Source organism: Sebastes fasciatus, chromosome 19 (assembly GCF_043250625.1).
Source record: "Sebastes fasciatus isolate fSebFas1 chromosome 19, fSebFas1.pri, whole genome shotgun sequence".
Classification (NCBI taxonomy): Eukaryota; Metazoa; Chordata; class Actinopteri; order Perciformes; family Sebastidae; genus Sebastes; species Sebastes fasciatus.
In genome coordinates this window covers 16,676,442-16,690,868 of record NC_133813.1, presented here as the reverse complement: position 1 = coordinate 16,690,868, position 14,427 = coordinate 16,676,442, and the positions used below count along the sequence as shown (strand labels likewise).

Genomic DNA, 14,427 nt, shown 5'->3' with positions numbered 1-14,427 from the left:
TGTTGATCAAACAGTAAATATGTTATTCAGGCCAGCTGTAAATAACACAAGTACAGAATGTGTCATATATATAAACAGAGATAGGAGCTTTACCTTTCACTGGTGTAAAGTCAAAGACTTTACACCAGTTCTATTACTGACACTGCTGAGTGAGATCAAGGTGTAACGGCACTGCGCTCTGGCGCAGCACTTCTCAGAGGCTGCGGATTTATCAACACATCAGTCCTTCACAAAGTTCATCTAACATTTGATTGTGTGGTCAGTTATAATTGACTAAATTTACCACCATAGGAACAGTGGTTACATATCCTTTGAAATGAACCACATCTTAACCATGCGCGTGCCACACCCTCGCCCACACAAACACACAAACAAACCGACCTTGAGATGCTGTAGTTGTACCACCAGGTCATCAAGCTGGCCTCTTTTGTCTTCAATCTCAGTTTGCCGTTTTCGCTTCTCCTGGGAGACAAAAAAAAACAAAACAGAAGAGAGGAAAATCAGAACAGGTTAGATTTATACCGTCAGTAGTTTTGTTTTTATTGTCCGGGGAAAAAACAAAACACTGAGTGAGTTGAAGAAGTTGAGCGCGATGATGCACTAATGCAGGCTGCTGTATTGATTGAGTGTTTTAATGTTGATGCTCATCATCGGCAAGACGAGATCCCTCTGGGCCAATTAAGGTTTTTATACATTCAATTTAAAGGTGAGCAGAGACTTAATGGATTCTTATACAGTATAATGTACAACTCAAATTAAACTGATGCAGTCTTGTTTAGTCTACTGGGTGGGTGATGTCAGAGCTAAATCCAAGTTTCTCTCCTGTCTATGGTTTCAACAACACAGCAGAGTAATGAGGAAAATCAGACATTAACATATATAAACAGGCTGCAACTCTAAAGCTGGGGTTCCTATTTAAGAATATGTTTTCTAAAGGATATATAAAAATGAAATATTCCATGGTTAGTGCAACAACAAAATCTCATTACGCTGACTCCGGGTGTAAGCAGCAAAGAAATGAAGTATTAGAGGGGTCTGAAGTCAGAGCTTATCGAGGACTGTGAGGGGTCAGAGGTCACAGGCTATCTAAAGGGAACGGATTAGGCTTTGAAGCCTCTAAATGACGCTGAGGTTGAACTTGAGGTGGGGAGAACAATCCTCAACTTCATGTGGAGATGAATGAGGCTGATGTTCGGAGGCCGGGCTGGGCGCATGGTGAGTGGGAGGTTTGAAACTGAAAAAAAAAAAAATCCTGAACAGACTGAGGTCACTATCTTTGAATTCACTTTGACGAAAATGCCTGGGAATATAAACAAAGCAGATCCCAGTACAACCCTGCTTAGGGCTGAAGGGCATGAGATACTGTAGATGTGTAAGTGTGTCTCTCTCTCTCTCTCAGTGGGTGCAGAACAAGGATTTCTGGGACGTTTCCTGTCGGCTAAATATAACCATCAGGGAAAACCCCAAAATGTGGATCAACGGTAGACCACATCTCGGAAAGGACAGAGCTGAACAACATGGCATAGAAGAAACATAGAATAGAATAGAAAACAGGAGAAAATGTAATTAAATATTGCTTCAGAAAAATAAATTCTGGGTAAAAAGGACTTGTGCAAAATCATTATTTCCACTGTAAGTGTTGTTTCGCTGCTTGTTTTATTTAACAGATATTTACTTCAAGAATTGATCTGCATTAAAATCAATCAGCACTTTCTCTACATTTTTATTTTACCTTTTTACTGAAAGTCTGTTCTCACCAGAAAAAATTACATCATCGGTTGTCTGTTCCAACACTTTATATGGCATATGTTTACATTTTCCCGACAAGCGACCCGTTGTGGCAACCCTGTCTCCTACAAAAATTATGATCCTGTACAATTAAACTGCATTCTCAATTACATTTCGAGGGGAGAAACGTATTGTCTCCTGGATTATGGTTGCAGCTTTAAACAGTCGCAAACGCGTGGTTAACGTTGTAAAATTGAAACAAAACAAAAAAACTCAATAAAACTACTTGGTTAGGTTTAGTTAAAAAAAAAACATCATGGTTTGGCTTAAAATGAGTATACGAAATTGAAACAAAACACAACAAAACTTTTAGGTTTAGTAAAAAAAACATTATGATTAAAATAAGGTTGACTTTTTGTTTCATACAGGACATGAATAGCCGGTCTCCTGAGCCAAAGTCCAATAGTTGTTGAAACATCCACCGACCCGACCTTCTCCCTACACGGATTTCCACGGACCTTCATTATTAACGTATTTGTGATCAAAAACAATCTGTAATAATTCATTAATAATTTTTGTTGTATGGGAACGTAACTTGGTTGTGGTTGTGTGAATAATGACTGTTGCCTCTCAGAAGCAAAGGCAATAGCGTGATGGCAACTACCCTATAGGGATGAAGCTGGGGTGGAAGGTTGGGCATTCAAAGGATCTGACTTTGACACCGGAAACTGCTCTTTGCATCCCAGAAAAAGATCATATAACAAAAATAATTCATACATGAAGTGTTTTTATAATGGTCACATTGGGTTGTTTTAAGCCTTTATTACAGACAGTGGAGAGATGACAGGAAATGAGGCTGGGATGGGAATACAAACAAAGCACCTGACATTGTGTTTCACGGTCTGCATCTTTATCCCTAAGCTATAGGGGAACCCCTATTTTGTCATTTAGGTATGAAGAGGACTTGTTCAGAATCGCCAGATGACCCCGTTTCTGGTAACCCATAGTGAGCGAGTGTCTTTTGGAAGAAATAGACAACTTTTTGATGCGTATCACAAAAAAGTGTGCAAATACGTTTAAACAGATCTAATCTTTCTATAAAAATCAGGAAAAACAAAGATCCTTCCGAACACGAAAACCACAGGCCTAAATAACTGAATGGAAAAGAGTAGAACTCGTGCTCAGAGAACACGTCACAAAGCTGCACACAGGCTGTGAAAACATCTGCACCAAACCTGAGGTCATCTCTCTCTCTCTTTCTCCGTCACACACACATGTACACACACACACACACACACACACACACACACACACACACACACCGCAGCAGCCTACACAGCAGCAGTTCCCATGGCCTCTGAGGTACAGTCAAAGAGCCCGAGCTGAGATATGGTCACCAGATGTCGAGGACTGTTAAGGACATGTGGTCGAGGAATGGGCAAAACACACACACGCAAATATACACCCACCGAAACACACAAAAGCAAATACAGTCACAGGCACAAATTTGTACGCACAGATAGAAGACACTAATACAATATCAACATCAACGCCTTAGGCAAGTTGTGTAGAATGGGTATTCTCTGCTTAAAACACAGTATTGTATAATACATCTAATAGTTTATATCAGAGGCTGATAATAAACTGTCCTAAAGGACAACAGCTCTGCGACAAATAACTCAGTTTCCACATTCATTACTTGAGGCAACGCAGTGGGGGTGCCCACCGCAGAGGGATGTGGAACAATCACTAAACAAAAGGAGGGGAGTGTGGTAAAAAAAAGCTGACAGTGGCTCTTTGCAGGGCAATGCAACATAATCTTGCAACACACTGTACTAGCCAATCAAATGCATTCAAACATACAGTACAGGTACTGTATGATACCTTGCAGCATACTTTTCAGCAATTTCCATTTCTGTCTCACACGGAGAAGACAATTATTGTGAAATCTGTAGTACAATCCTGCCACTGTGTGGTGTCCTGGCGTTAATTGAGACTTAGCATTAGCAAAATCTCTGACGAACACAACCATTGCGTTGCTGTAGTGCTGTTGTATGAACACAGTCTAATTTGTCAAGACTCAAGCATTAAGGCCTTTACACGCACACACGATAAACAACACTAAAATGCGGCACACTCGTATGCGATTATTAGGGCTTTTACTGTGAAAGGTCAGAACGGAAGGAGTGGATCTGGTCTGCGCTGCCTTTGTCCAGGTTGAAAGGAGTCATAAAGTTTGACGTCCTGGTTCGGACAATGTAGCCTCCGTGTTGTTTTTTCGGAAATATAGGCGCGACTCAAACCGTTCCGCATAACGTGATTGGTGGATGCCTTTATTTGCAGTGCAAAAGCTCTGAAAATGAACCTTGTTCTGAAAAAAAACAAAAAAACAACAACTTACATTGCCTTTTTGGCGTGCAATATTCGCATTCTGTGTGAAGGCATTCATGACAAAAACAGCAGTTCGGAAAAAATATATTGACATGTGAATTAATAACACGAAAACCCCCCGGAAAAATGTCCCATTGTTCCCAAAGCACTGTCAAAAGTTTTCCCTTTGGGAATTCCCTCCTGAAATTCCCTCAAGGATTTCCAAGAGATCCAGATATCCCAGATATGGACTCTGGCGATGACAATGCCAAAGTAGTCATATCAAATACTGAAAAATCCTCCAGTTTTAGTAATAGTCATGTAGAAGGAGCCAACTTTAAAATGTTCCTCTCAAACAAAATCCCAATGTCTTCACACAATATCTTCGACCATAACATATATATGGACAAAATTTCCAATTCTAACATTAAAATTCTTAAATTTTTCTGCAGTTATACAAATTGGATTAATAGAAATGTTTGCCTTGAATTGGGGTTCAGTGATAAGAGCTTAACTTTGCAGGACTATTCAGCTCCCTGGGGGTCATACGAGTTCTTATATGAAAGAGTGATGGATCAGTTCATGAGTCCAGCTATCACTTCTCAAATCGAAACAGACACTAATTAGCAGGAGGGATCGCAACTGTCTGCGAGAACAGGATAAAAAATAATCGCGTTTGCAACTGAAACTGCAAACTTTATAAAAAGATGAAAGCCTTGTACAGTTGAATTGGCAGGAGAAAGACCCCCGAGCCCGGCTCTGTTCACTGTATTTTCCCCCGGAGAGGACTCATCCTCCTCCTCAGGAAAATATGTTGACATTCTTGGCGACACACTCACGACTTCCCACACTCTGACTCACTGAGTGTTTGGCTCCACTTGGCTTGCTGCTTAGCTCTTATACAGAGGACATCACTTTTCCCACTACTGCTGACACCTTCCCAAAATGTTGGACACTAAATAAAGAATTATGTGTTCAATCTTTAAAATGGCTATGACCCATTGGAGACTTTTACTGAGTCACATCGTTAGTTTAGCTTCACGAGCCAACCAAATGTCATACGGACTAAACAGAATCTGGTAACCTCTCATCCTACAGGGTTAAGCATTTTGGCAGTAGAGATGAGGTCAAAACGTACTGTATCTGATTACAGTTCCTATGAACTCAAGTTCAGCACAATGAACTTTCACTCCTTCTACGGGAAAAGACAGAATTTAATAGGCTAAAAGTCAATATCTGATGTCCCTTCTAAACCTAACCCCTTGGGTTTTTTAGGTGGTTTCCTGTACTAGATTAGTATAATGTTATCAGCCTTAACAAATTGTTTAGCAGTACTCGTGTTAAAGCTGAAGTAGGTGAGATTGGAGCAAATATCATTAAAAAAAGTTTTTTTTTTATAAAACGGTCGCTATATCGTGACAGCAGTACATGAAACAGGTAACCTGAAAAAAATCATGTGCCTCTGTGTCCTCCGGTGCTCCTAACGGCATCTGCAAGATTTCACAGACTGGAAGAAAACAAGCAGTAAGAACTGATCTGAGGTCTGCTGTCTATGAGAGCCGGCTGTCAATCACTCGCAAACTCCAACCAAACGGTCAAACTAGGCAGCGCTGATCAAATATTAATCAATATTATGTAACGTTAATGCCTATTTCTCGCCTCAAATGTTTTCAGAATCATCTTGTAGTGCTTTAGCTGTAAAATGAGAAAGTTTGTGATGCCGCCGCCATTATGAAATCTGGTGAAGGAACGCCAAGTTCCGGTCACATGACCGGAGCACAGCCAAAAGGAACGCTCTCTCCATGAAATGACCTGTGATTGGTCAAAGTCTCCCGTCACGGGCTAGATTTTTTAAAGCCTGAAAACAGAGCTACTCTTTATTATACCACGTAACTTTCAATAATGGCCGCTCCATATACTACATCTCTTGCTCTGCGTGTCGCTCGTTGTAATATGTCACAAGCTCTATACAAAAAAAAAGTCTGCATTCAACGTATCTGCGTTTTGCAGAAATGTAGAATGCCAAAATTTTTTCCCGCCGTCTGGGCTGTGAGGTCACACAGACATGACTATAATGTGTTAAAGCTGTGATGTAACTCTGGTGGATTTAAAGTTCTTCTGGTGTTGATGATTGCAAACAGAAGTGAGCTGCAGATCAGATGGGTCACATTCTGCACATGCCAACACACCCAGCAGAGACATCTCACAGTGAAGATCGTCTTCCATTCAGTGGGCTGCAATACCTGAACGCTTAGAGAAAAGAGACTGAAAGGACCTGTGGTTTGAACGTCACGGGTTTGATTCTGCACTTACGAACCATGAGCCAATACCTATAATGTGAATGCATACATTTAGCCTTGAAAGAAAAAAAATCAATCTACAGAAAATCAATTAATAATCAGTAGTTGCAGCAAACACCTGTAGGTCTATAGTGTGAATGTCCATTTAGACTGTCTGAATGTGATGTCCTCCTCGGACAATGCTAATTTGTTAGATCCAATGTGATAAGGAACGCTAACCTGGTAACTCCTTAGCTAATGGTGGCGTCAATAAATGCAAACTTAGCACGTCGCTAAAATGTCTTGCATGCCATTGTCATGCGATAGCAGCAGGTGGAAACTATCCTCATCATGTCCTAATTGAGGAGAGACACAAGTACGCATACCTCTTCATTCACATGGACATACACAAACACAAACAAAACATGTTGCACTCTTTTATAGTCTCCTGACGCCTGCTTCATGAGTCGACAAACAATGCCACTACTGAATCAATACTGAAACTATAGCGTTGCATTCATAGTCGTATCTGCTAAATATACCTTTGGTTCGTGCCAGTCTCACTGTCCTCTACAGTATTTCTCTGTCCTCTCACTCTGCATTGTTTACTATCCAATTCAGCTCAAATGTCACGATGATAATGACAAAACCAGCAGTGCCCACTAGAGCTGCATTCCAAGTCTCTGTGACCCCTACCCCCACTCACTTACGCACACACACACAAACGCCAGAATGTCCAGTAGGTCCAAGACAGCTGCTGCTAATTTTAGACGGCATGCAATGCCTGGCGTGCCCCAGACTCCCCGCTACCCGACGAACCACACCTCCTCTTCCCCCTTAAAATGACTTTGCCTCAAGCACACTCCCCCACATTTGGCAAAACCAACTCTGACAAATATTCTAAGTCTATCTAGATAAGTCTATTGAGCAATCGGACCTTAAAGTACACTGAAACTGACTCAGTGACTCCAGTGACTTATCATAAACCAATAGCTGTGTCATTGTGCTGTCTGCATATACAGTATTTCCAATTTAATGGAGCAAAACGGGGCAATCTGAAAACCATTTTTTGTTGTCAGATTGCCCCCAGATACCAGTATCAGAAATGCGTCCGATACTGCCCAAAATTCAAGATTGGGTATCGGCGAGTACTCCAGTCTATGCACCGATCTGATACCATAATTTATGAACCCAAAAAAAAATCAATCAATCAATATATCACAGTGGAAAATCCAACAAGTAAAATGGCAATATGTACAGTCTGTAAGGCTTCTGTTTCGAGGAGTGGCACTACTGTTGCCAATTTCAACACCAGCAATCTTATAAAAACATTCAAAGACGCATCAAACGAAAGAGCATGATGACTTCACCAAGGTAAAGGGGGAAAAAAAGGATGAACTGCAACAGAAAATGTTGGAAAACCGCATTCCAACAACGAGATAAATTCCACAAAGATAGTCCAAAAGAGACGAAGATATTATATTTATCACTCTGGTATCGGATCGGTACTCGGTTTCGTCCGATACCGCAAGTTCAGGTATTAGAATCGGTATCGGGAAGGGAAAAAATGGCATCGGAACATTTCTACTTTTTTGTACTTTTCAGTCAACTGGACCAAATAAACCAGATCCCATGTGAAATACTAAACAAAAGCTTAAAAGATGGCAAACATCTGTTATAATAAATAGGCGGGACCAATTTGATTCACTTATCCAGGGCTGGAAAGTTGTGTTCTGATGAAGCATACGAACACCATTACAGGGATGCGTCTGATTTAGTCAAACATGTGTCTGATTGTGAGCAAATAACTGACGCAGGAACAAACACTCTCCTACAGTTTGCAACAGTTCATCAAATTTGCATTGTGTGCTGTAGTTAAGATAAAATTGCTGCAAATAAAAGAAGATGGCATAGAATTAAAGGCTAATCTGTGACAAACCATCAATTGGAAACCTGTAAGAACTGCTTCTTCTTCTTCTTCCTTCAAGGCATTCAAAATGTTTGAATTGTTTTATATTAGCCTATTGTGTGCACTCACATTAACAAGAACCTCAGAAGAGAAACAACTTTAAGTTACAGAAAAAGGTGTAGGTGGGTTAAAAATGTGGTCACATCCTTAAGTTATTATTAGATACCAATAGTGGCTGCATTTTGGCAACCTAAATCAAAATTGTCCGTATTGTTTTCAAGGGTTAAATGCTGCCAATATGTCAATCGCTGAGTAAGTAAACTGCACAAACTGAAACTACACATGCCTGCAGGCTGCCCAGCCCCCCACTCTATTTACCTCTCTTAACGCAGCCCATTACTGCGGCCCTCCGCTGCATGCCACAGCCACAAATCTCAGCATGCCAAGGTCTGTAGGCTATAGTATCCCCCTCACCTTCACCCTGTCCCACTCACTTCCCTCTGGTAGACCTCACTAAGTGGATCCAGAACACACTGACTGGTGAGTTACACCGATTACTTCACCCCAAAGAGATCAACCTGTGGTCGAATCCTGGAAATAAAACAACTCACAATAGCATATTATAGTCTTGCAGGATTGTAAATAATGCCCATAAAGCAGCAAGATAGACAATTTAGATTTTGAGCTGAAGGGTGTCTTTTTTTGCAGTGAAACAATCTCTGTTTCCACGACAGTTTCGGTCTTTGTTCCCAGTGCCAGCAGCTGTCATTTCCTCATTCTATGTCTTTCCCACCATGGTCATCTCACTCCTCATGGACCACTTCCTAATTCCCCTTAGACTTGGCCCTAGACGATCTGCGGCCTTGTGTGTGTTTGAGTATGTGTGTGTGTTGGGGGGGTAGCAGAGAGTCCAAAGGGCTGAGGTCATCTGTGTAAACATATCACCGACACTACAGAGAAGTCAGTGAATGAGTGCACGCAAAGACGGACTCACAGAAACTTTTGTATATGTATTTTGCCATGCCGTATGTATGCGGTTTGCAGGCCACACGGGCAGCAGCTAATTAGAAAGCTGAAGCGCTCGCCGTTGATTGGCTGATCTCTAAACCGCACGCAGGGGGTTTTGGTGAACACACAAATTTACAGAAAACACACACATACCCACATACATTATGCACACACACGTAATCCATTTTTCGGGGTAACCCTGACCAGGCTGCGCTCCATCCGACGGCGGCTATAATTACATGTTAATAACACACCAATTACAGGTCTGGATTTAACAACATGACATCACAACTGTACCATAATCTGACCAATTAGTAGCCATGGAAACCTGCACCGCTGGCTGCTGATAGGCCGTAATCACTATCAGACTGTGGGAATCTTTGTCTGTTTTGCATGTGTGGTGGACAAATGAGCAAATTGACTCATCAACTCTTAGATTAAACACTGGCACATGTCCCACCCTTTGTTGTACCGAATGATTAATGCACCAAGTCCTATAATTATGTAGAAAACAAACCAATCAACAGTGGTGGAAGAAGTGTTCAGATCTTTTACGTATGTAAAAATACTTGGTGGAGGAAGTATACTTATACAAGTAAAAGTCCTGCTTTGAAAATGTTACTTAATTAAAAGTATGCAAGTACAGTATAATCAAGAAACTGTTTTGAAAGTTAAAAAAAAAAAAAAATGAACCAAAATCAAAAAATATTTAAATAATCTTAAATAATTAAAAGGAAAAGAAGCAAATCTTCACATTTGTGAAGCTGGAAACACAAATTATTTTTGGCATTTTTGAATGAAAAATTACTTCAAAGTCAATCGACTGATCTTTTCAGCTGCACCTGCACAAACTGTTGATATAGTTTAATTCATAACAAGGCATCATATTTCTTTGTAGGTTTTGTATGTAAAAATCTTAATTTGTAAAGTAACCAGCTAGTAGTAGTAGTAACTTAGTAGCTGTCAAATAATTGTAGTAAAGTAAAAAGTACACTATTTCCCTCTGAAATGTAGTGGAGTAGAATTAGAAAGTTGCATGAAAAGTAAATACTCAAGTAAAGTACAAGTATGTCTAATTTGTACTTAAGTACAGTACAGTACAGTTTCAATTTGGATGGGACTAACTCTCACAAATCTCAAAAGAGAACCATCTTAGCCATGTTCAATTTAGTTAAGTTTAACACAAGGTATGATGGGAAAAAAATACAGCAGTAAAACTACTGTGAAAATAAATTGTGCAGGAGCAGAAAGATGCTACTAAGGGTTCATTGCTCTCCGGCTCCATTAATAATTAATAAGCAATAGAAAAGTACTTACTGTACAGAAAAAAAAGTTACATATGTAGGAAGTAAATCACAAGACAGACTGTCTGAGTCATTTTATAATGGGTTTTGAGCAATTGTAAAGAAGACTTTAAAGGGACAGTGTGTAGGATTTGGTGGCATCTAGTGGTGTGGTTGCAGATTGCAACCAACTGAGTACTCCTCTGCTCACTCATCCCTTTCCAAGACTGCGGTAACGTGAGTTGCCGAGTGCAAAACCGTGGTCAGGTGGAACTCAGAGGTTATCCTTACCATGATAACACTACTTTATGAGCAATGGAAGTCAGACGGCGGCAGGCGGTACCGATGTTTTGCACTCCGCAGCTCATGTTCCTGCTGATTCAGTAGCATGTCCTAGAACTACGGACGGTGACCTTCAGGTAACGTAAAAACGCAAAAGGCTCGCTCTAGAGCCAGTGTTTGGTTTGTCCTTTCTGGGCTACTGTAGAAACATGGCGGACTCTGTGAAGAGGACCGGCTCACTATGTAGATATGAAGGGCTCATTCTAAGCTAACAACAATTCTTAGTTTCAGGTGATTATACACTAATGAATACATAGTTATGAGTATTATATTCAATTTCTGCTAATACAGCATCCCGAAATGTTACACACTGTTCCTTTAAATATCCTAGTGAATGAATTCCGTCATTTCCCACTACTACAGTCTCACTCCAGTGCTGTGATTGAGCAGATAGGTATGTCGTCCTTTCTGCTAAGCTATAAAAAAAAAAAGGCCTGGTGATTCACGGCCATTAGTGCCATGCTTTATTCATGAGCCACACCGCACATAGACCTGTCTCTGTGTGCAAATTAACACTATAATGACAGCTGCCTGCTACCTGACAGTGATTTTTTTTTCAAGAATAGATACAGCGTGGCAAACTATCAAAGTCCAGATGACATGTTAATTAAAATCGGCGTCAGATTGTGTTAACACGGATCAGATACCGAGATGGTGACTGGTCCAACACTTGGCACGGATTTTTAGCGGAAGCTTCCAATTTGGCCCGAGATCCGCTAAAGTATTGATGAGGTCTCAGGGTATCATTTATTGATGAAATCATTAGCATGTCAGCTGCAGACCTGAGACAGCGTGAGTGTGTGTGTAGGCACTGTACACCTCTCTACAGGGGTTCAGTAATACTTATTCACAGCATCAGTCAGACAGAAACAATATCATAAATATATTATAAATATTGTCTGCCTTAATCCTCGTTGAAGACAAGTTTAAGGACAGTTTAAACAATTTAAATCCAGTGTTTTTTGGTGTGCTGAAGCTGCCGCCGGATTAGGAAATGCTTTTGATTGACAGTCAGAAGAGGTTTTTATAAAAAAATCCTTCCCCTTCCCTTTGAGATGCTCGGGGAAACTTTGTCCAGCTTCTGTATTTACACTGGAGTCCGTGGCTTACACGGCGCTTAGCTGCCTCAGAGAGTTGTTAGTACTATTAGTGTAATAGTAACCCTTCTCTATTTAAGTGCCTGGTAGGTCTTGAAAGCTATTAGTGCCCTTATTGTCTTTGATATACACATACAGAGCTGAGACGAGACAGATGCTCGTTCGGAGGAGACAAACAGGCTCTAATGATTTACGTATTCAACGCCTGACTTTACTTTATGCCAAAACTGTCTGCGCTTCCAGTCGGATCTCTCTGATAAAGAGAGACTCGATAGAGCGTTTCTTTGTAGCGTTACGACAGCTGCCACCGGAATATTCTGCAACATTTGTTGTTTTTTCTTGGCCTGGTGCATCAAACCAAAACTCATTTACACAATAACGTAATCAATGATTTTGTACTGTTTTGCCAAATACACATGCAAGAGTGATGTAAGAAACAGAAATGCTTGTTCCTCTCTTTGCTCAGAACTTTTTCCACTCTCTTTCTTTACTTAAGTGCCTGACTGGTTTAAGTACATGCAGCCTGGTATGGCTGCCATGTTTCAACGTGGCCAAAATAGTTTCTCCATCTGCTGCTGCTGCTGCTGTTCACCCCACTTGTGTGTATGAATGTGTGCGTGTGTGTGTTCCTGTGCCTCTGTGCGTCGTCAGTGTGTGTGGTATGCTGTGGTTGCTCGCTGGCGCCAAATTTAGTCCCAGGCCATAGTGAATCCCGGTCTAACTGTTCGCTCTGAAGTCCTATCAGTACCGAGCCAACACACTTTCCAACAGATGCCTCTTCGTGGTGATCGCGAACCATGACGGCGAAACGTATTCTGGACCACCTCGCAAGCTGAGATCATTCTACCTTGGGAAAGCACCATACACCTAAAAACCTCAGACATCTGGCCAAAAAGGAAAAAAAAAAAAAAAGCAGATTTTCCACCAACTTTCCTCCGAGTTGGTTTCCCCCCCCCCAAAAAAAAAGACATGGAAGAAGATGAAAGCTGACACAGCAGCAACGAACAGCGAGAGAAACACAGCAGCGGTGCAGGGCGCAAGGGGTAGCGAGGGAGTACACTTTACAATCGGTGCAACAAAAATCACTTTGTGTTGTATGACAAAAAATGGATGTAGGGGGGCTATGATGTCACGCTGCAGTGCTCCCAACACATCGAGCTTATTCACTTCTTTCATTTAACTGATGTAATCGTGATTATCAAACAAACATGCTGTGAACAATGTTTAATTTAGCTTTTGTCACCTTGGTTAGCATTCAGCCTCCAACCACAGAAGCTGGAAGGTGGATGGCCGCTAGTATAGCTTGGTGAAAAAACACTGGATTGTATTGGTGATGGAGCCAATTTATCGTCACCTTCTGTTATATTATGAGTTCATAAACTGGGAAGAAAAAGTTCGGAAACTTGTCTTTGGTGGATTATTTCTCTGTTGTTCCAATGCTAATTGGCATTGTATTTTACATCAGTGGAAAGCCTGTTTATTTACCTTCACAATGATGTCCAACTTGTAAGGATCATGCATTTGTGGGATGAGCAGCACAGCTGATTATGTGGGTAGGGCCCAAGAAAGATTTTCCAAAATGCTCTGCCAATGGTAAACAGTGTATTCTCCTGTTAGTATTGACTCTTGTTTTGAGTTGTTTGGTTGTTTGGTGGATTGGATGATTGGATGATGTCTTGTATGCTCCTTGGTACTGATAGAGAGTTCAAATAAACAGGCCTTCCAACGATGTAAAATACAATGCCAATTAGCATTGTAACAACAGAGAAATAATCGACCAAACACAAGTTTCCGAACTTTCTTTTCCCAGTTTGTATTGAAGCTGAAACTAACAATTGCAATTTTCTCAATTAATTGATTAGTTGTTTGGTCTATAAAATATCAGAAAATTGTGAAAAATGAAAAAATCAGTGTTCCTCAAAACCCAAAATGACGTCCTCAAATGTCTTGTTTTGTCCACAACTCAAAAGATATTCAGTTAACTGTCATAGAGGAGTAAAGAAACCAGAAAAAATTCTCATATAAGAAGCTGGAATCAGAGAATTTAGACTTTTTTCTTCTTAAAAAAAATGCTTAAAAACAATTATTCGATTATCAAAATAGTTGGCAATTAATTTAATAGTTGACAACTAATCAATTTATCATTGCAGCTCTAGTTGAAAGCATTATAAAACACCAGGACAGACCACCACTGAAGTTTTAGCCAAGGGGTCACCGTGATGTAAGACACCTCTACTGCTGTGTTTACGTCATAGGAATTCATTAGTCAAAGTTCAATGAACTTTAACTTTGGTATGTAGCAAAGAGACACCTTTTCCCGCCCTCTACATGTGTTTGAATTGAATGGAACACGAATGAATAATGTGACAAGGCGAAGAGAGAGCATAACAGAGAATGAGAAAAAGAAGAAA

The 14,427-nt window shown here is 40.6% G+C and overlaps 1 protein-coding gene across 5 annotated transcripts in view; it reads right to left on the bottom strand.

Moving 5' to 3' along the window:
- The window catches only part of palm2akap2 (PALM2 and AKAP2 fusion), a 100,649-nt gene that overhangs the window by 72,676 nt on the left and 13,546 nt on the right, over window positions 1-14,427 (bottom strand). For all 5 annotated transcript variants that reach the window (XM_074618269.1, XM_074618270.1, XM_074618271.1 and 2 more), the window contains one exon: window positions 382-462. In XM_074618269.1, the coding sequence (XP_074474370.1) occupies window positions 382-462 (81 nt within the window). The remainder of the gene's footprint in view (window positions 1-381; window positions 463-14,427) is intronic.